Source organism: Anarhichas minor, unplaced genomic scaffold (assembly GCF_050575085.1).
Source record: "Anarhichas minor isolate MPS153535 unplaced genomic scaffold, ASM5057508v1 ptg000004l, whole genome shotgun sequence".
NCBI classification, from domain to species: Eukaryota; Metazoa; Chordata; class Actinopteri; order Perciformes; family Anarhichadidae; genus Anarhichas; species Anarhichas minor.
Genome location: NW_027466450.1, coordinates 413,172 through 440,436, shown reverse-complemented (window position 1 = coordinate 440,436; position 27,265 = coordinate 413,172). Strand labels below are relative to the sequence as shown.

General features: G+C 41.7%; 1 protein-coding gene across 1 annotated transcript in view; it reads right to left on the bottom strand.

Annotated features, from left to right (window-relative positions):
• The window catches only part of dnah7 (dynein, axonemal, heavy chain 7), a 68,656-nt gene that overhangs the window by 28,451 nt on the left and 12,940 nt on the right, over positions 1–27,265 (bottom strand). The window contains exons 20-41 of the mRNA XM_076105271.1: positions 23,640–23,833; positions 21,731–21,929; positions 21,361–21,501; positions 20,260–20,472; positions 20,066–20,175; positions 19,120–19,288; positions 18,579–18,681; positions 17,955–18,082; positions 17,237–17,449; positions 16,293–16,391; positions 15,567–15,815; positions 14,249–14,398; positions 11,437–11,619; positions 9,464–9,640; positions 9,043–9,174; positions 6,920–7,141; positions 5,655–5,852; positions 3,248–3,403; positions 2,850–3,018; positions 1,683–1,809; positions 1,022–1,241; positions 210–836 (exon numbers count right to left, since the gene is read on the bottom strand). Coding sequence (XP_075961386.1) covers positions 210–836; positions 1,022–1,241; positions 1,683–1,809; positions 2,850–3,018; positions 3,248–3,403; positions 5,655–5,852; positions 6,920–7,141; positions 9,043–9,174; positions 9,464–9,640; positions 11,437–11,619; positions 14,249–14,398; positions 15,567–15,815; positions 16,293–16,391; positions 17,237–17,449; positions 17,955–18,082; positions 18,579–18,681; positions 19,120–19,288; positions 20,066–20,175; positions 20,260–20,472; positions 21,361–21,501; positions 21,731–21,929; positions 23,640–23,833 — 4,179 coding nt within the window. The remainder of the gene's footprint in view (positions 1–209; positions 837–1,021; positions 1,242–1,682; positions 1,810–2,849; positions 3,019–3,247; positions 3,404–5,654; positions 5,853–6,919; positions 7,142–9,042; positions 9,175–9,463; positions 9,641–11,436; positions 11,620–14,248; positions 14,399–15,566; positions 15,816–16,292; positions 16,392–17,236; positions 17,450–17,954; positions 18,083–18,578; positions 18,682–19,119; positions 19,289–20,065; positions 20,176–20,259; positions 20,473–21,360; positions 21,502–21,730; positions 21,930–23,639; positions 23,834–27,265) is intronic.

The window sequence follows — 27,265 nt, the reverse complement described above, 5'->3', positions numbered from 1 at the left end:
TAGAACACTCCTTCTCTCTGTATCACCATTCTATCAATCCACATCTACTGTATTTACTTACAAAGTATTAATCCATCTCTAAATCTATCCACACGTCCATTTTTCTTGACTTCATCCAAACAGGAATTCACCAATCAGGCCGTTTTTGCATGTTATCTATACCTCAACTCATCCGCCAATCCATCTATGCCACCTCCCATCCACTTTACCTCACCGGTGTTGAGCAGGTTGCCAATGTCCTCCAGGAATGACTCCATTTTGATTTGAGTGTCCGTGAAGAGGAAAACGCCATGAGCTTCCCCCTGTGTGGACTTCCTCATGATAAGCTTCAGGTCCTCGTGCCATTCAGTGGTTCCATAGGTCTTGGAGATCTCAACCTGGAAAAGTTCTGCCTCTGCCATGTAGGCAGCCAACCGGGTGAGGGACTGTCGCCCGCTCCCGCCCACGCCCACCAGCAGGGCATGGCCACTTGGCTGCTTGAGGATGCGGGAGATGCGGCACACGTGTTCGATGGCAAAACGGAAGAGCACCAGGTTCATGGGCGCTTTGCTGACGTTGTTGTACTCCTCCAGGTGTGAGTCCACCACCTGTCGGAGAAGGTCGAGGTTGTGCACCTCGCGGTAGTTGCGGTCCTCACCCTTGGGGTCATGGAAGTCGCAGAACATGAGGCTGCGCAGGTCATCTTCGGTGACTTCCCCATCATGGTCCTGGTCCAGATGCTGGAAGAGCTGATGGAAGTTTTCCTTCATGTGACTCTGAGACACGGCCTGTAAATGTCTCACAAGCCAGGACCGATCTGTGTCGTGAACCAGTCGGTCATAGTATACCCTTAGAACCTGAGGATCAATAAGAAAAAGAAAGAGAGAAAGTGAGAGACAGATGAAGAGAGAGCAGGCTATGGATGGATGGCAACACGGGAACTTCCAAAGGAATACTACGTCAAACAGGTGGGGTTAACCATATATACCTATCTTATTTACTTTAGTTACATAGCTGTCAGGTATGCCGTGTACAACATTACCTCATGCACCCACAGCCGTTTGATGACCGATGGTTCATCTGCAGTCTCTGGCCTCGACAGGCAGATGCCCTGGATGACCCGGGAGATATCGCGCAGATTGAACAAGTAATGGGACTTTGTGGGGGTTGGAAGCAGGTTCTTGGTGGCCTCTTGGTACACTGATATCGTACTATTAACTATCTGAGCGGTCAGAGCTGCAAACGGCTTGGGGAAAGAAAACCTGTAGATGAAATCGTTAAATCATTGTTGAAATCCTATTTAGTTGTATTAATGAAACACATAAAAATGAAATATATATATTCAACGGTCTTCTTTTATCATTAGCATTGAGAAAGTATTTCCAAAAAGCCGCTATCTTGTTAAAATGCAAGTGATACTTCTGTTTGCAGGAGGGGTTGGGTAGATTTAAAAGCTTTCAAACTGATTTGATTGCTTTAGGACTTGAGGTCTCTGAGGTAAACACTACCTTCTGATCTTTGGTTAGTCATATTTTCCAATTCATTCTGTTGCTAAAAGTGGTGGGACACCATCACAGGACTTGAAAAGTTGTGGGTCAAACAGCCTCAAGGCGCTGGTGTAGCTACATGTAGAGGTCATATGCATTCCTTCTGAGTCAATGTTGGAAAAAGAGCCTTACAAATTACACATGCTACGCACTTACTGTGTGGTGAAATGCCAGTCTGAGATACTGGAGAAGATTGTATACATGGTCTTCTCATCAAAATCGTTAATGGTAATCGTGTTGAAGTGGCGCAGGTACCGAGGTGTGATGGGGTTCCTCCCTCCACCTAAACAAGTAAGACAAAAAAATAAAAACTATAATCTCAGATAAACACTTTTTTCAACTGAGTGTTTCTGCTAGACTAACTCAGGACCCAGGGATTTTGCAATACAGTTACTATTTGTTTTAGACATTATTTTCAGCAAAGCTCTTTCTGCTCTATTCTATTTTTTTCGATTATAACATTATTATTTCAGTGCATAAATGTACTAAAAGAGCACCTCACGACCATGGCATTTGGCAGAGATGATATACATATGCCACACATTGCTCTCATTCTTCCAGTAATGTAATGCTATTTAAGAGGTAACTTCATTCACCATTTGTGCATGTTTTCCTGGACCTACACTATGTCGCCCTGGTGACAGCACACAGTTATGTCTGAGGGTGTAATCAACTTGCACTATTCATCATGGCTTGCAAGGCAATCTGGGTCAATTAGAGCCCACTGAAGGGGTGTTTTCTGTAGAGTGCTAACAGTCAACAGTTACTAGCTCAGTACAGTAATGTTTGTTACCAATTTTGACAACAGGACATAGCACCGGTCTCAATTTGAGACGCAAGTTTAAATGGCACATTTAGATTGCTAGCTTATTTTAGCAATATCATAAAAAGTAAACCAGGTCTCTCTCTCTCTCTCTCTCTCTCTCTCTCTCTCTCTCTCTCTCTCTCTCTCTCTCTCTCTCTCTCTCTCTCTCTCTCTCTCTCTCTCTCTCTCTCTCTCTCTCTCTCTCTCTCTCTCTCTCTCTCTCTCTCTCTCTCTCTCTCTCTCTCACAGTTGTCGCAGCCAGCTGCCTCAGTGAACAGGGGTATGCTGTTGTTACGCTGGTAGTTGTAGTGGAGGTGGAAGTGGTAAACACTTGCTATTTGTAAGCACCTTAAGGCAGCGACGGAGCTCCACGGAACAGCAGCTCGCGGTTTGTAACATTAACTCAACAGCACTTCAGCAGCAGTTAGGAGACCGAGGACAAGCCATCTAGGGCTTTCGTATCATTGCAGTAACAATACGCTTTTAAGACACTTTAGACTACCACAGCTGCTACTCACCAGGGGGACCCATAGCAGATATGACCTGGATATCCACAAGGTTGATCATGGAGCAGTCCTTCATGTCATACCAGTTCCAGTGGTCCAGCCACTGGCGCAGCAGCTCCACGGGGGGCTGGGCACCGTAAACCTCCCGGGCTGGCATGTTCACATCATCCACAAATATCACCTGATGGGATATAACATCGGTATACTTGGATTAAATACCGATGATAACACAATGTATTTGATATTGAAAGCTACAGTTTTTTGTTTAGATGCACATTATTCACAGCTGTGTCTCAATATAAAATGTTATAAAATGACTACACATCTTTACAGCTGACTGTACACTGACAAAAATCACACAAGCATCACAGCCACATAAAACTTAATTTGAACATTTAAAGAGGCTGTACCATTTTCTTCTGCAATGGGGGGCCGAACACTCCTTTGCGCCGCTTGTCTAGCTTGGACATAATAATGTTTTGGGTCTGTGCAGCTGTGGTCTGGGCTGAAAAGTTGATAAATAATGGGCTGTAGACATCCTTCTGCAGCTGATTCAACAGGAAGTCCTGGGCAAGAGATATTGTACATATGAACACAGATCATCATCAAAATCCAAATAGTATTGAGTTTGTTGTATATCATCACATTGATAATCTATATATAAGCAATATTACAATAACGCAAAATGGCAACAAACTGCAAGAACAATAAGAGGTTTTTAAGTAGTTCAACTCTGCCAAAGAGCCTGTGCAGGTAGACACAAAATTATAATTTCCAGTTTGATACCGGCAAATGCTTGCGATAAGCTTTGAAATCTAATTAAATGTGGTATTTAGTGAGTATTTCATTAGATAAAAAATTGGATCACAGTTAATCCCTGAAAATGACTTTGAAATGAAATAGGGAATTAGTTGCCCTCTGGGGGCACGGTGCACAGTAATGTTCTGCAGGCCAAAAGGATATAATAGATGATTTTTCTTATTTTGCATGAGGGTTGACAAAAGGGCAATTTACTAAAAGCTTAAAGACACTTTTTGAAATGCCTTTTTTGACTAAAGGCCTTCACTGTTTACATGAAAAGAGATCATAGAACAGTGAACAGATAACTATAGTTGTGTGTGATCTGATGTTTTTTATCATGATTTGATCTATTTTCACGTTACTTTTATGATGTACCATTTGTGCCCAGAGCACATGCTCCAACTTTCCCCTGTGCACATATGCTTGTGAAATCATGTGAGTAACGACCTGCATAATTAAAGGGGACTGGTGATGTGAATGATCACAGGGTGCAGCCAAGATGCATCATCATCCTCTTGTCTACATGTAAATTATAAACCGGTGGCACGGCTTCTCTCCGTCTCGCTCAAGAGTAGAAAGGGCCGGTTGAAGGAGGCTTGTGCACAGCTGCCCGACTGTGCCGGTGCCAGCACCGTGCCAGGCATAGTCTTGCGGTCTGAGTGCTGCTGCTTGATTATCACTCCAGCCCGATTTGGGATTCAGCCACGGTCTGCTGGTAGCGGCATGGGACAGAGCTGCTCCACCATGCGGGCAGGCAGGAAGTGGAGAACAAGGCAGGCTCCCGAGTGAGATGATCTCTATTCACCCCAGAGTCTCATATTTGAGCACACTAATGATGAACTAATGACGCAAAGGGAAGGGGGGATTAGCCCTTGATATAAATAGCTGAAGGTCTGCTGAGAGATACTCAGTATTTCTCCAAGGTGGCCATTTCACACCTGGTGTGCGTATAGCTGTGTTGCCTCCAAATAAGTTGTATGTTCAGAGCACATACTCCTGTTTCCCAAGGCTGTGACTACACTGCTTAGAAATGAATGCTCACTCATCCTACGGAATGCTGTTATTGGTAGCATAGCCAGGTTTTTTTTTTCTGCATGTGGCAACAATCATTTGTGCTATAAAAAAAAAAAATGGCTTAAAGTCCAATCCCCAATTCCCTTGGAGAGCAGACAGAAATAGAAACAAGAAAAAAAAGACCAAATACTGAAAATAGTAATGCTCTGCACAGTGTGATCATGCTGAATTCCCGTGTATAATAAGGGAGTCTACAGGTACAATTCTGTGTACTACGTTTTAAGACTTCTTTAATACCAACCTACCTTTAAGGCCATTTTTTAATTAGTCAGCTAGACTAACAAGCCAGTGTACTACTTGTATTCCACCGTAAACGAAGCAAACAAACAAACCAATTTAGCACATGCTTGTTATAGGTATCCTGTGGATTTTTTGACAATATGTAGTATGTCTCGACGAATAGGTCCCAGTTTTGTTTGTGCCTTATGCACATATACATTCCTGCTACCGGTCAACGGTTGGTGGGAGCAAAGGTTATAACAGCTAGCTCGCTAGCAAAAATATTATACGTGTACACAATAATGGTTCAAAAATATTTAAAAAGACGGCTTAATGAGAAACATTGCAATAAACATAAATATATTTACAAGAAAACTCTACAGAGTACCTCTATTACTATTTTCAATAATTATTGTGAATTGCCACCACCTTAAGAAACAAGCATTAAGAAATAAAAAGTAATGACATTTGTATTGATAACAGCTGATAACAGCAATTGTTGTCCACTTGTGGTAATAATGTCAAAGTACTGGTAAGTCTACCAGCACATATAACCAGGCAACAGCCAAGAGATTTATTTTTATGTGTGGTTACATCACAAAATGAATGTTAAGTAGCTGCATCTGCTTCATTCTTACCTCACATCCTTCTCTGCTCAACGTAAAGTACCCTACAGCTTTCCGAGCGTTACGTCAACAAAGTAAGACATAGCAGACGACTCACTGTAATGTAGACACTCTTGCCAGTACCAGTGGGGCCGATGAAGATAGTGGGCTTCTGGTGGGTGACGAGGAGCTCCATCAGTGCCATGTAGCGTACCGTGTTTTCGGTGGGCACGATTATCTCATTGAACTGCATGTCTTTGCAGATGGGGGGAGCGGCCTTCAGCACATCTGTCCACAGCTCCCAGCTGCCCGGGCCCTGAAGAGGAATTTGAAAAAATAAAAAAAATAAAAAATAAAAAAGGTTAATCGTTGCAATTGATATATATATCAGATATATAATAACAGTCATTGACTGTAGGTTAGAACATATGACAACATGGAGCACACAAATTGATTTGTGTATATTATGCGATGTAAACAATACAGATGTGTGTACTTACAAGGTCTCTAATCATATGCAAATCTTTCCTTGTGTTTAGAAATGATTCATATCAATAGCCTAGAGAAATATCAATTATCAAATCCATAGCAGCCTTGTGTTGACAAACTTCTTTGTTATTGTCAAACCATACCAGCTCTTTTCCTCTAATCAAGTTGTAAGATGTAATTGACAATTGCCTAACTATGTGGCAATATGAAGCTTTCCTTTCACAACTATCTCTGCCAAAATGATTTTGTATGCAATATGACCATGATATTTACTAAAATATATTCTAAAAATAAAGACAAAAATGTCACACAGTTTAGATGTACCATACATTATTTTTCTCTTCAAACCTTTGCAGGAATAATTAGTTTTCTATCGACACCTTTTTCAAAAGAAGAATATCTCAAATGAGAGAACTGGACTATATAGGTTTGTTTTTCCTTTGCTGTGAAAACAGCGCTTTGTTCCCCATCCTCAGTGATAAAATAAGAATTCACTGGGAATAAATTCAAGGCAGGTGGAGCCATGTGAAGAGTCTGAAGCGTGACACTTTATTAAGGTCACACAAAGACAAAAAATGAGCATCTTCACCAACCGTCTGAGGAAAAGAGAGATGTAATACGGGTATGTCACTCTTCCAGTAGACGGAGTGTAGAGGGGCTCGCTCCTGTGTTTGTTGTCAGCTACTGAAGTAATGATGGCGTAAACAAAACTATTGTGTAATGTAACCATTTGCATTCTTTATTGTGACGGAGAGAGGTTTGGTTTTCGTGCCATTCTTAACTCGGAATATGTATGTTTATTTCCATAAGCAGCTCATAAAGAAGTATGTCACACATTTCACAGTATTTTTAAGACATCCCTCTAAGCAAAACAAATACATATATTAGCCCAACCTCTTTAATGAAGCGGTACTGGTAGACTGTTCCTTCATCGGGCAGAGGCACTGTGAGCTGTTTGGGTGGAGCTTCGACAGTGGCCAGAATGCCATGGCAGGAGCGGGTCTCCTCACTTAAAGGGCCGACCAGGACCTCCCTGACCACAGCATCAAATTTGGCCCGGCCCGAATCATCACAGCTGGCTCCCACTGACCACACCAGGCAGAACACAAAGATGCTCTGTATGAAAAGGAAAGGACAACCGTCACTACTGTTTTGATTTGTGTATATGATGTGTGTCAGTTTGTCCATAATAGCAATGGTGGTCCCTAAAGTTCCTCAATTTTGACGGTTAATGTAGCATTTAAAAATTGTACTTAAGTAAATATTGTAACTAATTGTAGGTACCTACTAACCACTATGTCAGATGAATGCAGTGGAATATAAAACATTTCCCTATTAAATGTAATAGAATAAATGTATACTTAAGATACGTGTTATAGGATAAATCATACTTAATTTTATTTATTATATTGTATAAAATATCACTTCCTTTCCAGCTGCCTTTTTTGTATTTTCTTATGTTTCATAATTTTCTACGGTGTTAATTAACCTGTGGACCGTAACCCACAAAATAAACAAAATCATGTTCAACATGGAGTTTGCAGGGTGAAAAAAATATCTTCATCAGACAGATACCACCATACTGGAACAAAAGCCCAAAAATCCCTGTGCAAGTTTGGGGTTGAAAGTCAAAAATGTCATTGCGCGTACATGTTTGTAATTATTGTACTGATCAAAATGCGCAGTGAACATGTTAATGCCTCAACCAATGTACAGATTCCTTTAAGAGACAAACACCAGAATCCACAGAGGAGAGATGTCTTTGTTGGGAAAACAGCAGGAATACTGTCGGAATTAGAAATAGCTTAGCAGCCTCATGATAGCTCCTGCTGTTAATCCTGCTGATTAATTCAACACTTTGATAATGACTGGCTGAGAAACATGGGAGAGAGGCTTGAAAGGCATTCATCAGAGCAGCGTGCCACAGGGGGATAATAGTAGTGCTGTCAAAAGAGGGCATGCAGAGGTAAAAAAAATCAATTGGCACTCGGGCAGGGGGCAGAGGAAAGTGCTCATCTGCTAAAACTTTTCCACTCTTTGTGGGCTTGTGTGGAAGCAGTACGTGTAAAAGGAAAAAAGGCAGGCTCTTTGGTGTTTACTGTATCTGTGTTTGCTAAAATAAAATCTTTTATTTTGGATGTGTCTTTTAAGGAGCAATGCAAAAGTTCATTGACCTATTGTTAAGAATTCAGTGGTAACTAACAGAAGGTTGAATTAAGCTGAAACTAACACACACCAGCTACACATAATAGGGGTGTGTTCAACTTGCCCTTTCAGATATTAGTATTTCAGACCATTGTTCGAAATAGTTGTTTTTCCAATTTCATTTTACAGCTACAGATTGTTCTTTACCTCGGCATATGACAAGTTCATGAAATTTGAAACAGCATCTAGACAGGGTATCATTCCTTTTGCTATTTGCACAATTTGGGAACTGGTGAATCGGAAAAAATAGAAGTTAGTACCCTTCCTAACATCTGTATTAGTGATATATGGTGTATGCAGTGTAGTTTTGGTATCTGGAACCATTGGCATTTGTCAGTCCCTATCATGATAGAGCTGTCTTCTTTCACTGGCTGCTGGTTTTCTCTTGCTAAGCGTTGCAGCATACCAGTGATTTTACTCAAGTGCTGTTTGTGCAGAAATGTGAAGCGGCACATCAGTTAATCTTGGAGGTCTTGGATGTCGACTTGCCGTTTCTAAGCTCTTGTGGTTTCACTGTCTTTTTTTTTTTGGTACTGTATCAAATCGACAATTTTTGCAAAACGGCAGAAAGTTGCATCATGCATGAAGGCGTTTAACATGTATGTGGTGGACGGCTTCCAGGACGCTGGGCTGCACCGTTAAACCTTGTAGGGTTGTGGGCCCACAGTAACTCAATAATGCTGTCTAATAACCCATCATTGTTGTTTTATGATGCTGTAGCCACTTGTGGGTTTCTATTTTAAATTGATATCTTATCATCATTAATTGTATTCTTTATATTAATTGATAGCATAGCGGGTGTGTACACAAACCTCCAACCAGGAGCAAATATCTTTTTCATCCATGCTCTTCATCTTTGCCTCATCATGAAACTCATCCATCATACAGTCCATCAGATTCATCAGGGACTTGACTAGATTGGTGTCAGAGGTCGGTGACAGCTCCTGAAAGCAAAAAAGAAAGAACACGCATCAAAACTGAAACAGAAGCAATGTCTGAATATACTACTGGACTCAGATAAGAATAAAAAGTTTGTATCGTTGACTTGTATTGTATTGTTGTATTTCAAAACCCCAAAGGTTTGCTTCTTAAACATGCGTGAAGAAATACACATAAATCAAAGTAATATTTAAACATTTTTTGGTACATGTAGTTGTATAGATGTTGAGTGGAAAATTCCCCTTTGAGTAAAACGCTAGAAAATAACTAAATTCCCTGCGGATGGCTCGGCACCTTGGTGGCCTTTCGAATGAGTTGTAGGCAGGCCGGCATCATGCGGTCAAAAAGGCCAGCGATGAGGTCTTTGTGCGCAGCATTGACTGTGGCGGGCATGGTATTGAGCCAGGACAGCATAAGGGGTCGCCAGCCAAGCATATGAGGCTCCATGTAGATCATACCACAGCGAGACACCTGCCACAAACAAGTATCACATCTCAAAAACACACATCTCAGCCAGTGGTAAAGGACAATCAAGTTAGAAGAATGTTACTCTTAATGCGAAGCATATCTTGATGAGCAATATCGATGAGCAAAAGTACCTGAACAGTGGCCAGAATTACAACAGGATCAATATCAGCAAATCATTGGATGCAATACTGTAAACTAGGTGACCATTGTAGAGGTGTTGTGTTCCTAATTTGACCAAACATCGGTGAATTTATAAAGTTCGTCCAAACAGTTACATTATATCCTTTACACTGGTCAATACCGAAAATGAGTGTGTGCTGCATATGGGGTACCATGTGTAATTCACACCGGATGATGCCCATATTACAACCTTTTCCTCCAGAGGAGCCTTTTAATGAGATAGCTTCAGGAAGGGGTGCAGGTAAAGTTAGAACAGAGAAGAAAGATGAGCAGAGATGGGTGAAGACATAATGTATGAGCTGTAGCTAAGAGCGCAGATATGATAGGAGAGGGGAAAGAAAGAAGAAGAGTGAGGACTGTAAGATAGTACACAAAAGGGAAAATAACTTCCTTAGACAAAGAGAGGAGGAGATGAAAAATGAAGGGGGAAAAAAGGGGGAAAGAGATCAACAGTGCACAGAAGAGATACTGCACATGTGTGTGAGGATTGGGGGGGGGGGGGGGGGGGGGGGGGGTGATGCCTCTACATCAAGCATGATGAAAGAAACAGATGCCAGGCTATAGAGAATCCAAAATAGATGTGTTTGATAAAAGAAAGTAGAGCCAGGGAGATGCAAAGGTATTCTCTCAAGGCATCTATGTATTGCAATCAAGAGCCTTTGTTACTGCCTCACAACAAAAGAACCATAACGACAGGCACAATTACAAAAAAAAGTGTTTCTATGTAGTGCCAGAGGTCTTTAGATGGAGTTGCAGTTCATTTCAAAAGGAATGGTGAGGCATGTCACCCCTGGGATCTCTTTGTTAGCAAAGTTTGACAATTGACTGCATTTGTTAAAGAGTCTATGTTGGATATCTCCTTTGAAACAGCTGCAAAAATGTCTGCACAACTGGAGTGCTATGTGTATGCGTTATTTCTTCCCGGTGAATGAATCATTGGTTAGTAAAATTAAGTAGCTGCTAACACATACATGTTTCGCACTTTGCACCCTTAAAGGGATAGTTCGAATTTTTTAAAGTGGGGTTGTATGAGATACCTGTCACAGTCGGCAAGCCCTCAGTTTGGAGAAACAGGCAGGAATACGGGCAGCAGTAAAGATAGTTTAGACAGCTAAAAGAAAAGGCCCACCTAAAACAATCATCAGTTTAAGAGTATGCTATATTTAGAATATTCTCTCCGCCTAACCTTGCCGTCAGACAGTCCTTTCTGATGGGGAACTGAAACCATTATCTATATTTTCCTCAAAAGCCACAAGACACCTTTGACAAAAAACAGGAATTATACCTCGCAGAACACGGGAGTTGCTGGTCCACCGCCTCCTCGATCGGTTAGTTTAGTTTGTGTTATCGTGTGACTTTGGTGAATCCAAACTAACCCTTTAAAACACAAAAAAATCACACAAAACAACTTACGGATCGAGGTAAAATCAATGTTTTTGTCAAAAGGAGTCTAACGGCTTCAGTACCCTGTAAGACAGGGCTGTCTGACGGCAAGGTAAAGTGGTAAACTCGTTTTTTTTAAGTTGGCTAAAATACATTTAGCTGCTGCTTCTCCAAACTGGGGCCATGTGGATAAGCGCCCAAACTGCTCTTTTGATCAAAGTAAAGGTGCTTCTCACCGTGGCTGGCGACGCCACCTCCAGGTCCATGGGCTCAAAGATGAGGCTCATTTGCGGTGACATCTGAATGATCTCACCGCTCATCAGACACAGCTTCTTGTTGTCGTCGAGTACTGTGTTCATGTTCTCGATCCACACGGCATCCACTGGGCCGTCAAAGATAAGCCATTTTCTGTCGGGGCTCTGAGAGAGCGAAGAAATAGGATTTCTTACACCTTGAGGGAACATTTTCATTTATAGCACAATTACATGTGCATACATCAAAAGAAAGGTCATGGTAATACTGACCACACTGTTGACCTGTTGGTTTATCTTCATCATTTATTGTAACTTATCGAAACATAGATACATAACCATATCAAATAAATAAAACTAAAGCAAAGCCAAGTGAAATTATGTAATTCTTGATGTTGAGGTAGCTTGACAGATGGAAGGAGGGATGCATGGATGTAAGCAGGCACAAACAGACAGACTGTCAGGCAGATACATAAACACCTTTAAACCCTTTGGGAGGCGTTTTACTTCAAGGAAAAGACAAACTAAATGTACCAGAAGGTTGGAACCTGCAGTGCTAAAGTATATAGAATTTCTTAAGTATTCATGGAGCTGTAAAGTTTAGAAGAAGAGTTTAAAAGTGCACAAAAAAAAAAACTTGTGTTCTACCATCTGGTTTATAAACACAGTGCCTTCATATGCACACATTAACAGAAATCCCTTTGCAAGCTTTCAAGGTCACAGACAAACCCCTGTGCATTATAACCTAAGCGACGAATGTTTGCTAAATTAATGAAATTAACACCTACACGCTGTCATAATGGAGGTTGACAACAAGCGTCAATTCTTCAGTTAAATGGGCTGGCAAGAGCTGTGCTTTAAATTGATTTGTTGTAATATAAACAAATGGAGGATGCCTGGGCTGGGGTCATCTGGTGCTCGTGAGGGAAGTGAGTGTACTGTAATGTAATGATCTGACAGAGAGCGTTGGCACTGAAAAAAAAAAAAAAAAAGTAAAAAATTGTATGAAGAGAGTACCACACTGCTGCTGACTCCAGATTAGCGGACAAAAAAAAAATGTGTTTAGTGAAATGCGATGCAGAAAAAAAGAGCAAAACAGAGACAGACTGTTGCCCGGAGAGGAAAATGACTTTTTTGAAACTGAATTACAACGAGCCTTGTTCTCGTTTTCTATTTTCATTGCATCAGTATGTACTGCCTTGGCTGTCATAACCACTCCTCACACTCCTTATTCATTGACAAAAAAAAAATGACGACTTAATATACCGAGCCAATTTTTAGAATGACAAGTTCATTTGGAAACAATTTGAGAACAGGGCGAACAAATGATTTTCCATTATGACATGCCTCCACTGCCATCCGTAAACCGTCTGCCCATGTGTGTCTAGTGTGCGTACATGAATGGAAAAGCGTTATTAAAGATCTAAATTGAACAAGACAGCAGTGTGTTTCTGTTGTTTACCCTGTCACCGCAGCCTCTCTTTCTACAAGTTTGAAATGAATTGGAACGCCGTGCCTATTGTACAATGATCCTAAACTTCAACTCCTCCTCGCTGCACAGCTCCATAAACCATGAAACGTTTGAGTATGCTGCAACTCTGGCCACATCTGAATGTGCCACAAGTGCAACATGCTTTAAGGTTTCAACTGATAGGATGACGTTACGGAGCAATAGCATCATTCTACATCTCTACTGTTGTCATCTCAGCTCTGCTTTAAGGGTCGGGAGCATGAATGTCTATTTTGAGCAGTCCTTTCCCAGGTAAAGTCACAGCAACTATGTAGCTGCACAGCATAAGTGAGACAAAGAATAACTCAATTACTTTTTGCTTTGACTGGTGACACAAAGTTGCTTTAAATGCCTGTTTCCATAGAGACAACATTAGTTTGAAAGTCTGTCATCTATGCTGATATGTGTCAGTTAAGACGCCATTACTTTGACATTCTTTGGCTAATCGCGGTTGTTTCAGTGCAAGTTGTCAAGATTTGAACAGGACGTAGGACTTGAGCATTGATAAGGTGGTGATGAACAACTACTACCTCTGTGCAAGCAATCCAGTCACATAGTAACAAGTAGACTGAGCATTCAGAGCTAAGCTCACATAGAGAAATAATGACAACAAAAAGAATACAATCCTCCAACCCCTTTTCATAACCCCCAAATTCCAGTGGAATAGTTAAATAAAGGGCCAAATCCACCTACTTCAGTATAGAAGAAGTTGTAGAAGAATTGTCTGAACACACCTTTAAGGATATTGCTTGTTTTGATACATGAAACAATGGGCACATGACATGGAATGGTGTCAACAGTTTTGAAGATTTTCCTTCCTTTGGAGCGGATTAAACAACTTCACCACAGTCCTCCCAACAGGATACGGTATAAAGAGATGGTTTCGGTCGAGGTCAACACTCTCAGCTATTATTTGTGACTGCAAATAGTATTAAGCAAATGGAAAGCCGTGGGAGCAACAGGGAGGTGTTACGTCCTCTGCTAAATAGTCTCTACATCAGGGTTTGTGCAGCTTGAAATACTATATGAATATGTAAATTCTACCACATCGTGCGTTTACACTGCATGTCAAGTGCTCTGTATCCAAATGAGGAACAGGTGGTGCGCGGCTAACCCTGCACAACCCCCAAGTGTGAACATGTTCATCTGTACGAGGGTGTAAAGGGGCTTGTCGCCGGATCAGCATGCTGCTTCACAAGTTTGACAATACTGTGTGTTTGTTTGCTTGTTTGATTGTGTCTGAACCTAAATCTGTTTAGAACGACATACTCTGGGCAGCCACCTTACCTGGGAGGAAGCGAAGGTTCTGTAGCTGACGGCGAGGATGCCATCGGACCACTCGTGAGAGACGGGGTCAAACTGGCCATACAGCTGTCCCATGGTGATGGATTTGGGATTGATAACTGTGATCTGCACGTCGTTCTCATCCATCAGACCCTGGTGTAACAACCACACGCATACGAACGCACAGGAGATAACAGACAGATTATAGGGATGTCTCAAGGGAACTCAAGAAAAAACGGATGCACGGACAAATACAAATTAGATACACAAATACACATAACAATTCTTTACTTCACAGGTAAAGAAGAAGCAAAACGAAGCACGATTTCACCGACTTATCTCCGCCAAGACTCATATATTGCTTGGAAGATTACTGTCTACATGACAGGACTTCTGCTAACCGAGGAAGAGAAGCAAAAAGTGCAACAAACAGCTTTTCAGACGATGTGTCACTTTGAGTTAAAAACAATGAGGAACGCAAGCTGCTGGGGAAAAGACAAAGACCAACAAAAAAGGAGAGAAAGGGGAGGTGGCGGGGGGGGGGTTGGACATGATCAGTGGACATGCAGCAACAAGGATGACGATGATAAATGTGGCATCGCCAGGCATTCCATCAGCAGGCCTTCATCTGTCTCCTTGGTGGGATGCCTCTCAGCCCTCTCAGCCATTTAAATACAACAAGCCAGTTCTGCTCTTCTCTGGGAGATCGATAACTGCTCAACAAAGACTACAGCTCAGACAAATTGGATGGATGTGTTTACTTGGGAAAAACATGTAGCTCAGATAAGCCTTGGATATTGGGTGTAACACATATTTTTACTTGACATGAAAGTTTTTGTGATTTTTCATTTTTTTTTTTACTGATTGAGCAAGTTCATGTCTCAAGGACTCCGGAAACCCCTTTAAAATCTGTGACACAGTACAATTAAAGAATGCATGGTTAACCATCTGAAAACAAGGCTTTTTTTTCCAAATATGTCTGACAAATTGACCAGGTTAATACCTGACAGGAACATAATGAATAAGTTGGACCTCAAGGACATTCACGGGAAATGCAACCAGGAAAATAAAGTGGTTTGAAGTAGCTATCGATCAAGACTTAGTGCCATGCAAGGAATCATGTAATATAGTAAGCTGACACACAACTTGCAGCCTAACGTGCAACTTTTATCCACTTCTGTCGCCATTATCATAATTCACAATTCCTTCCCAGTTTCTCCAACCATCACAGTTAGCATATCCATCTTTTACTTTCTTAACTCTTCTTGTCAACAGATAAAGTGTACAGCATGCACCTGAGATCCAAAACAGGACATCATACCTTTTCAAAGACGTCGTGAAGCGCTGCTGCCAGCACACGATAGGCGCTGGTTTTGCCTCCAAAGGGTTCCCCCACCAGCATGAAACCATGCCTCACTATCATCATCTCAAAGATCTGCAGGATTTTCTCGGTAAAGAATTCAGTGACTTGTAGGTTCATCCTCTGGCAGTTTTCCTCGATGGCCTCCAGCAGGATGCGGTAGTCTCGCTGTGGAAGCTTGACCCCCGGGAAGAGGTCAGAGGTGATACCCTGGGACGGAAAGGCAAAGTAGTTGGGGAACAGTGAGGGCGGTTGAATGAGGGAACACACATACTTAAAGCTACTACGAGGAACTTTAATTTGGGGTTAAATTTGTTGGTCCCCGTGTTTCCGAGCACCAGAGTCCCTTTAGAAAACCTCTCATGTTAATGAAGAAAGGTCTGACAATATGTCCCGCACAGTTATATTTCTCCCTGTGCCTCCCTTCTCTGTAGCGGGCCCAGTTCCATGTAGTAACTTTAAACACAGTTTCAAACAACATACAATGGAAAAACACAAGCCTACACACTCTCTCTCTCACACACACACACACACACATACTCCGGTAAACTGTTCTGACTCAAACAGACTTAAATTGTCCTTGTGCATCACTGCTCCAAATTAACTGCCTGGAATTAACATGGGCTGACATCACATGATGTGCATCGCTCCATTAATCAGGACAGGAGGAGCCCCATTCTATCGCACCTCAAATAGCTTCAGATCATGGTCCAGAAACTTGGGCAGATTGACGTCAATAATGGATCTCAGCAGCAGGGTGTCTTCATTCTCTTCTGGAAAAGTGAGCTACATACAGTGCAGCAAACCCGGAAGAAGGGGAGAAAAGGAGAAGAATGACATGTAATGAGAAGCAGTTGTTCGTCACTGTAAAGTCTGTCTGAGCAACATGAGAATCACAACCAAGTCAGGAAGCTTCCTCAGTTAGCGGGTGTACGCGTCTACATGACACCTCAAAATTTAAAAAGCCAGCACGTTAAGTGTCCCTACTAAGTCTATATAGAAACCAATGAAAGAAATCCTATGTTTGCAGCATCAGGTCACCCCCGTGTGAATAAAAAAATGCAGGTGCCTGTTGATAACTGCCTCTTTGAAAGCCAAACTGACAGCTCGTTTCTTCCTCTCTCACACATCACTGCTCTCTGTGTCGTGTTTGGAAAATAAGGAGGTTTGGGACAATTCTTAAGATTATTCAGTGTCTGAACGATTACTGCTGCGTCAAGGGGCATAAACTAACTTTCACTAGTGCACGCAATCCAAACAGTATCGCAGAACTACCAATGTGTAATCCAGCCCTACTTAAAAGAAACTTGCCCCTTCTGCATAAAATCTGTAACTAAATCTGTTTTTAAGATGAGGCAAGACATTACACAGGTTGATGTGCATGCTTGCCTTTTAACTTGCACGGCACTACTTTCATCAACACAGACTGAGCAAGAGTTGAGAAATCGTTGCACCCCAATTAGGGCACTCATTTGTTTTTTTCACATTTGTCTTTTAGTTAAACGATCAAAGATTGTTGTTGTTGATTGAAATGTGTTTCCTGAAAATAAATACTCATTTAAATCATAAAAAATATTCAGGTAAATGAACAAGAAACTCCATCATATCAAAATGAAGCTGTGTTAAGATACCTTGAGGTTTCCAGCTGCAGTGAGCACAGACTTGACGGCCCTCATCCCATAGTCGTAGTGATGCTGTGAGGACAGCTGCTCCGAACAAAGTCGGTAAGTGGCCACGATTTTCACCGATAGGGGCCGTGCAGTCACAAAGCCGCACGAGTAGAGCACGATCTCTGCAATCATGGCATAGTCCGGCACCATCATGGCCACAGTCCTGAACAGAGCCTGGTGAAAAGAGACACTTCTGCTCAATGGAATTTAATTTGAGCGCGCATTTATGCACAACAAAACAGTAACATAACTTCAATAATTATTTAGGCCAAAAGATAAATTCTGTTTCCTTTGTCGAGTTTATAAACAGTCTACAGTTTTGCTGACTAGATGTCTAACGATATCTACTGCAGTGACATTTCTGCGCACAAGGAAACATTACAATTACTGAAAGCAGCCTCACTAATCATTCAAGAAAACACTAGGCCTACATCAATCGCCTACAATACATTATTTTAAAAGCAACATAGCCTACAGGGACAGGACACAGGCATAAAACAGGCCTTTATTTGAAACTACTTTTAGTCAAGAAAAACAGAATGCTGATTTTTCCAACTGTTATTCAAACTTCTCACTTATGTGAATAGGAATATGCCTCAAACTTTACGTTCCAGGACTCCCAGTTCGGTAATTCGAAATAGAATGAAAGGCTGTGAAACTGATGAACCTGATACTGTACCTTGAGATTGTCTGGTAGCTCAGAGCGTCCAGCGTAGCCAGGGTTCATAGTAATGAAGACAGCGCAGGAGGGGTCCAGTTTTAGCTCCGTCCCTTCAAACATCAGCATCTCAGCATGGGCAGCGATTCCTGGACACAAGGATGCGGTGAGATACAGTTTGTATTTACGTGTCCTTTGTGTCTTTTGACTCTGATAGGACAGTTGAAGGGAAGCGTGCTGTGTCAAAACATTTGCACAATTAAAGGCCGCAAATAGATCAGTGTGCTCCGGTGCACAAAACCTACTGTGAAAAATTGTTTCAGCAGCAGTTAAGCAACAGACACCTATTTGCATTTTCAAACTTTCCTTTTGAGCAAAGAAAAATCTTTATACCCCAGTGGCTCTTGAATCTTATGACACGAGACATTCAAAGCCCGTAGGACACATAGGACACACTGCTGTGAAGTTCTGCTGGCCAGCTCACACAAATTGCCTTAGCTCCCTATTGATTCTCTTTGTAGTCCAAATTATGTTTGTTTTTTTCACTGATGAGAATACACCATACAAAATGTATTGCTGGTATACTGCCAGCTTAGGGATAGAAAGTCAGAATGTAAAAAAAAAACAAAAAAAAACAGCACAAACCTCTCTGTATGGTGAGAATCTGTTGAGCCACCACGGACAGCACCTCCAAGTCAATGCGGTTAAACTCATCAAAGCAGGCCCAAGCTCCACAGGACAAAAGGCCCTGGTCACACACACACACACACACACACACACACACACACACACACACACACACACACACACACACACACACACACACACACACACACACACACACACACACACACACACACACACACACACACACACACACACACACGCAATTCATTAATACATATTTAAATAGTATGTATGAGCACATTTTGCCTGGGTATGTGAGAGCTATTTCAGTATGGCAAGTGGGAGGAAATTTCAGCAGGGTGTAAGCAGTTTCAGTGTAAACAAAAATAAGATATTTGCAATCATTAATTTATCTCTTGTGGTTTCCCAGTATCGGGAAGGGGGTGGGGGGTGGGGGGGGGGGGGGGTACACAAGCTAGGAATATCTTCAGATTAACTATTACAACTTGTTTCACTGGTGTAGTGCGTTCAATTCATGGTGAGAGAGAGTTGCACTCACTTTGAAGAACTTGCCCAAAGCAATGTAGTCCAGTCCGTCAGAGCAGTTGAAGACCACACACTGCTTGGCCACAGCTTTGGCCAAGTCTTTGGTTGTCTCTGTTTTTCCTGTGCCAGCCGGGCCCTCAGGGGCCCCACCCAGATGGAGGTGGAGGGCGCCAAACAAAGTGCTGAAGTTAGAGGAACAGACAGGAGAAAGCGAGCTCGTGTAACACCTTATGGCCTGTCAGTGAGTTTAATAAAAGATTGAAGTGCTTGAAAGCGTCTCAGCAGGTAAGCTGTATTGTGGAAGGTGGCAGCTTTTGAGTGCTGGGCTTTAAGACACACTAAAAACACATTTTTCTATATACTGTAGTGTTTGTTATAGTTCCCATAACCCCTCTTTATACATGTTCTCTCAAGCACACACTGTATTATTGCTCTTTAAAATTTTGTATCCAAATTCTACAATCCAAATTAATATAATATTAATCCAAAGTATTACAACGTCATTAATGTTATTGTAACCCTACGCAATGATGAGCAAACTGCCACTCACAGCCAAAGCAGATAAAGTTACCCCCGCCTCATAGAGACAGTAGTAGGCCAAGCTATTGCAGTGATTGCTTCCTGCACAAACAGAGAGGTTTTGATGAACATCAATTATTTCCAGAAATACAGTAAGGAATAACTCCCAGCAGCTCAGCAACAGTATACTGTCTCTTTAAGATGAGACTAATATGAGGATGGACAAGAAAAGGAATTTAGCATCCAAAACGGGACAAGCAGTATTGTATACAGACTAACAAGGTAGGTGATTGGTTATAATAGTGTAGCGGTAAAAGTAGCTACCTACAACTGAAGGTTTGTAAAGTAATTCGATAGATAAGACTTTTTAGCTGCAAGCATCTCAAACACATAAGCTTTAGAAAAGAGGCAGACAGTGAACGCTTGCGTAGTAGCTTTACCGGTAGCAGCGGTCAGTGAGTGGGGTAATGACCAGACGTGGAGTGTTGCCCAGGTATTCATAACCGTACGGCAAACCGGCATTGATCATCTTGGTCTGGAGGTGGTTCTCCTGCACAGGGTGGGAGTTCAGAGGTCAGTCACCAAGTACGTATCATGGGTTGAAATTAATCCCCAATTTGCCACTTTTACATACTTCCCAGTAGTAGCGCAGTTGGCTAAGCCACTCAAAGTCATTCTCATCCCTTATTCCCTTCTGCGCCAGCGTAGCGAGCACATCCCTGGCATGGACATCCAGCACAACGAGGGCCCCGAGGGTCACCCGGGTCTGTTTGGACAGCTTGCCGCGTACAAGTGCCACAATGTCGTCAATCTGTCTGTTGTTCTTCTCCAGGTAGACATCTAATGCCTGAGGGGAGAGAGGCATGATTAGATAGAAGTCGGAGCACGCTGGAGAGGACGTTATCAAGACCCCATCTATGAACCGAAAGGTCCTCACAAAACAGCACTAAACCGCAGACCTCTGCTGGCTACATGTACGAAATAAAATGTGGCAGCTTATCAGCTATAGGTGCTCTTCATTTGATGTGGCAGATTTAATACACTTCAGCCTCTGTTTAACCGCTGAACCGTTTTGAATTAGATGGCAGCTTGGAGCCACCAGGTTAGTCATTACTGTAAGTGACACCTTCATTGAAAGGTAATCAGTTTGAAACACAATTTATCCAAGACGAATCACTATAGTTGACCTCATCTTGAGAACTTCAGACATCTTTTTATTAGGCTGTTTCTCACGCACTGTCTGACATGACCTACTACACAGTGTGTGTTACCAAGGTTACAGCTTTGACATGGGACTTCAGAGAATATTGTGGATGATGTGTTCCAGGAAAACATGCTGGTTGACTTGCTTTTTAACAGAATTTTGAATGTGGGTTAAGTATATCTGTAAAAAAAATTAAAAAAAATGAATACTAAGATGAATCATGAATTGGATGACTTGAACCAAAATATTTAAAATAAATGATGAAATAAATGCGTGCCATGAACGAGCTATTTTCTATCCAGATGGTTACAAGCCTCTTTGAGGATTCTTGAAATACCTTCCAGACAGCAGCACGAGAGATTTCAAAGAGATGTATCTTTTAGAAAGATCAATGTTCGGTACATGAGAGGCACAAACTGGGTCTAACTGGAAGTGAGCATCTGTATGAAAGGTCCCCGACACTACATATGTAAGCTGTAATTCAGAATACGTAAGCATGTAACAAAAAAAATACAATGAACTGTTGATTACCTTTTGTCCTGAAATAATGGCTTGATGAATGTCCTTCGTCCAGTAGACCTGTGAGACGCAGAGCACGGTCTGGCCTGGCCAAGCACGCACCCAATTGATCCTTAACTCACTGGGGTACGCCTTGATTGCCTCCCCAATTACCTACAATAGAACCGCATGGGGGACAAAGGTTTTAACTACCTGGCACCTGTGTCATGGAAGACATTAGAAATCATATAGGGGAGAAGCTTTGGAAGTCCAGACTCAATTTTGGAGACAAACATCTAGTCTGGTGTGTTGAAATCTCATTTGAACATCACAAGAAACAAATCGTTTCTTTGTGTATACAAGTGAAGCTCAAACAGTAGCGCAATAACAGTCCACACAACACCTTGTGCAGGGAGGCAACCATGCCGTTCTCGAGTTGCAGGAGCCACATCTCCACCTGGCCCCTGGCTTTGGACGTGGAAATGATGTCCAGCAGCTGCACCACTTCACCCTCACTGCTTTTCATGTGGGTGATGTCCAGCGCGTCAGTGAACACCACATTAGCGATGCCTTCAAAGCACTTCTTCAGATGGGGCTGCACTCTGGAGGAGAGTAAGGCAAGAATAGTGAATCACTTTTAATTGTTATAGGTAACCCTGAGAGTGAGGGTGGTTTAGCACACCACATTAATACAGAGTGTGCATGCTGCTTTATTCCAGCAGATAAAGATGTTAACATTTATTACATAAAAGAGTAATGATGCACCCAATTTAAACGCATGTCTCCCTCCAGTGACAAACTAAAAAAAAAGAATTGAAAGATTGCAGACATGAAGCATGAGAAGAGTGTCTTAAAGCTACTACAAATTTTTACTGTTTTACTGTTTCCAAATCTGTTTCCATGTTATCGGACTATTGTCCTTGAGCATGGCTGCATCTCCACCTGAACACCAGCTGCTGGCTTTCGCCCACTAAAGGTCAAACTTAGCCTGGTTTAGTGTGATAACTACAGCACTGGCTTATTTGTGCTCAGATGCTGATTGCTGCAGAGCACAATGCGGTAGTTAAAACCCAAAGCATGCACAAAAAAAAAAAGCTACTAAGTGTACCTTTAAGTCAAACTACTATTTCCTATGTCAGAAATTAAGTTTCACAGTTATTTTAGTGTTACTCTTTGAAAGGTCAAAGAACCACTTAGGGTTGCTAACTGACAGTTTTTGTATATTATGAATATGACTTTTATATAACATTTAAGGACTTCAATTATTGGAATATGTGTCAGTGTTTAACTGAGGAATTGTGATCTAATCCAGCTGCACCCCTAAAAAACCTCATTCACCAATATCTCCATTCACATTCACACCGTGTTCTGTGACTTTTGCTGTTGCAAAAACGTTTTTTTGCCTTTGGTCAGTGCAACTTAAGTGCAATGTTTGCTGAAGTCCTACTTATTATTACTAACTTTTCTTGAATGTCACACAGTAAACAAAGAATTTCCCCTTTTCTATACTGCTGTGTATCTCCATGTTTCTGTTGCTTGTTCTCGCTTTGCACAAAACCATTCAGGGCAAATAGAAGTGTTACAATGCCGTAGCATTAAAACTTTGGCATTTGGGTACCTCGCTTTCTCTACATCCCCGAAATCAAAGCGAGCCCTTTTGTCAGTCCAGCACTGCATTCGGGGACCGATGACTGAAATTCTGGGCGAATCTATCGAGCGATTTCCCGCCGTTACACTGCCCTCTCTTCCCTTCTTTACATAAGAGGTCGTGACTGTGCGCATCTCTACTCATGCGATGACAATTCCCAGAAGCCAAAGAGAGAATAAAGGGATGGTGGAGTGAAAAAGAAAGGAGAATCTATTCTGTCTGGAATCGCATTCATTATTAACCAAACGCCCTGGGTGAAATGAGACACGGGTAGGTTATCAGTACGGACTGTGGGGGCTGAGTAAGCATGGTGGTTAGCGGAATATTTTGTATCTCAAAAGCAACAACAATTTCACAGTGTTTTCTATTTCCTTTTTCCAGATTTGCTTCTTTCAAATGCTGAATCTCAGTCTTTTTTTATGAAAAACGGTCTGTTTTCAGCTACATTTATTGTGGTACAGAAACTGGTTTGGCTTAAGTTTATTTATCATTGTCTGCCCACTAGTTTTGACTAGGTAGGCTACTGATGGACAATCATGTATTTTACGAGGGGCCAGCCAGGGCGCTGCTCATCGTGAGCACTACTGGAGGGGTAGTCTTAATATGATGATAAATATCACTATGACTGGGTGCACAGTGATGCCTACATGTTTGAGATGCTTACCTTGTCGGGTCTTTGGTCTCAGAGAGGATTTCCAGCAGCTCCTCATTAGACAGGAAGAAGAACCGCGGAAAATAGAGACGCTTCTTCTCCAGGTAGTTATTGAGACCTTTGAGGATCATCTCCAGGAGTTCATTGGACGTTTTCAGCCTCTCCAGCATCTTGTCGATGGCTATCACCGCCAACGCGTGCTTGTCCTAACACAGGCAGGAGAGAACAGTTTAGTTCAAAGCAAAAATTCACTTCGGTTAAGTACTTTCAATTTACTTCAACAACAATTTCCGTGGTATATCACTAACATGGGCCTTTTCATTTAATCACAACATAAATGGACATGTTTTTCAGGTCCACTCAGACTCGTTTCAAGCTCATCATTTCAAGTCTTTAGTGAGATGGTTGTAAACTGGCAGCTATTACCCATTGTTTTCTCTGAGTTTCACATAGGTGCTAATTAAGACCGTAGAGCTCTTTCTAATGAAGCGCTCAAGGACACTACGCAGGAAAGCAGTGATTATATCACATTCGCTCCCTAGACAGGTACTGTATATCCCCGACTTTTGCACCATGACTATTACTCCCTCTGCAAAGCGGCTTATATGTGACACACAAAAGCACTGGCGACATGCTGCACCCTTTTTGTTCATCAAGGAAACACTGCACTGCTGCCTTGAAGGTAACACTAAAACACTCTTCCTTTAGCAAAACATCCCCTCCATGTTCCACACTGAGGCCCACTTGTCACACAGCACCCTGAAAATAGAAATCTATGACAGGACAGTAAAGGAGATTTCACCTGAGGGTCCGTCTCGCACCTATGAAATATTTCAGCTCTGACATCATCTGGTGTGTACACTAACTCAAAATCGCCCCCCCCCCCCCCTCCCCCAGGAAGTGCCTAAATGTAAAAAAAAACTCCATCTTGAATGCCTGGACCTGCTCACAGGAAAACGTCGGGCGATTCTAAAATGAAAGCGCCTATTATCTTCTGAAATAAATAAATAAAATGTAAAACAAACAAAAATGCAGGAAGGGGCAAAATCAAGAGCAAAATCAAGTGTGGAGTCACAGTGAAATAGATTCCATCTCTGCTTTTTCTTACTCCTCAACAGAAAACTATCTTTATTCTGTTGCCCTACAGTGTTTTAAGCACCATTAACCTCCTCTAACACCACGCTTCTGAACGACATGTTTTCGCAAATGGAAACAATATAAACTGCAAGGCAAACAGCTGCTACAGTTGATATAGCAAGCCTACAAAAAAGGATGGTGTACTTTCATCTTTGTCTGATGTGATCAATTTGCCTTGAGCTCGTTTTTCGCAGGATGAGAGTTTTCACATCTCCTAGCAACATGCAGACGAAAGCGTCTCCGAATCAATAAAATGTCATTTCTAAATGTATGTGGAGCTGGAAATAAAAAAAAAGATGTTGCAATGATGCTATAATGCTGCTACAAAATACAATGAAGAGAATAAGAAAATCCTTTCACAGTTACATTATGCTCTAGGAAGATCTACTGTGCAGTACATCGTTGCATTGTTTTGATGTGGCACAACTTCTGGTTTGTATCAAGTAAGGGTCACTGTCCATTAAAAGGAGGGGCAGCCTCTGAAACAGGCTTTTAATCAAGTTCTGTTTGAACCCACAACCACAAAGAGTATCTCGAATGGGATGCAAATTATGTTTTGATCTCTCATGATTTGCTTTGGATTTCTTGTGATGACTTAAGTGGAAGCAGCGGCTGATGACTCATGTCAAAGTGACTTTTCCCCCTTTTGGCTCAGCATGTGATACAAGTGACAAACAATATAGTCCATAGAAAAGACTTAAGCTACAGTAACTGAACCTCACTTCAAAGGTTAAATCAAATGATCACGCTTTGACTGTGTTTCAGTGGGACGTTTAATTATACTGGCTAAGGGTGTCTGATTGATGAACAGTGATTCTAGCTTTTCATAGATTTCATCCGGACAAAGTACTAACCGGGCTATTTTTATATTGAGCCTGCCAGCGGGAAGCTATTCATGAGCACAGTGAAGGGATAACAATGCTCTAATGCATGTATTATGCGTGATAATGTGGGTTTTATGCACCAAACAGATGGCTTCAATGGGGGACAGCAACTGTACCTGGCTGATATGGCAGGTCTGCAATCTGTGTGGCGAAAAAAGAAAACACATAATCTAAAGAGAGTATTTTTCTTTGTTCCAATCTGACACACACCACACATCCAGGACAAATAATGTCCTGTTCAAGGCACATCCTGCAGAGCATTAAATCAGCAAGAGCATGATTCTAATATTAAGTGAGCTACTGCTTTGCTGACTATTGTGGTGTACTGGGTGAACACATCAGTCTATTAGTAACCAATATGTCAGTCATCTCCTTCATGAGCTCAGATGGTTAACTGTTTCTCCGATCCTCAGTTCATTAGAGGGGCAAAGGTTTGGTGTGCTGCAACGTCGAAAGACAGCAGGTTCACAGAAATGAGTCTTTTAAATTGATGGGGGTTTTTTTTTTCTGCAAGTGGGTACGCAGTAGTAAATAAGTGACACATTTAAAGCATTAAAAAAAAAGGATGTGGAGGCTGTGAGGCGCTGGATGATCAGTGGATCTTGAGCAGCTCCCAGTGGTTGGTCTCATGACAACAGCCTGGGCGACAAAACCCTGAAGTGATCTGTGGGTAGGAGAGCTGCACTCCAGCCCCGTGGTAGTATGGAGTTGAGATCATTCCAATTTCATGCACTGCTGATCAATGCCATGGATGAGATGAAGGGATGTGTTCGTTGTCAAGATTTTGATGCAGTATACGTCTATGAGGAGGGATGTTTCTCCTATAACTGGCCTCCACGGTATGGGGGCATATAATCAGTTGCTTTAAACTTATCAGGAAACTCGGTTTTAAAGAAGAAGAAGAAGAGTATAATGTAAATCTTAACTATTTATTCATAAATCTTAACCTGCAGTATTAAATACCTATTATTAGTTGAAAATAGTTAAAAGGTGCAAACAGTATTATCAGTTTTGTTTCTAAAGTCATTTAGATAAATAACTGAACAGTGTTCAGATGTCCTAGATTTAGGATGCCCAAAACCATCACCTCACCGTACCTATTTCCAACAATTTCTATGATGAGAATAATCTACTGTCATCACTGGTGGCTCTATTCATTCAAGTTATTCATGTCCACATTGGTAGCCATTCAGTGTGTGGATTACAAAATCCAATTGCTGACAGTTCCAGTAAAGAGTAGTCACTTGGCCCCCCTGGTTTACAGTTCCCACAAACGCAATACATTTTCTGACAAACCTAGTTTTTAATTTAGCGATATCCCATCTAATGAGATACCCTAAAATGCATTACTCTTACGACCTTACAACAGATCCACTCTCTTGTCCTGAGAGACGAGATTTCTTGTCTCACGTGACTCAACAAAACAAAGACAGAAAAAACTCAAATCAAATTATCGCTCATTTTTATAACTAACAATTTGCAAATAATCAGAAATTAGTTTATATACAGTGCCAGAATGGATGGCTGGAAGTGGCTTTTTATGAATCTCTAACTGCTGTGACCAAATGACCACTGGGGATAGTTTGGGAGAGTAGCAACCTACTGTAGGTGGAAAAA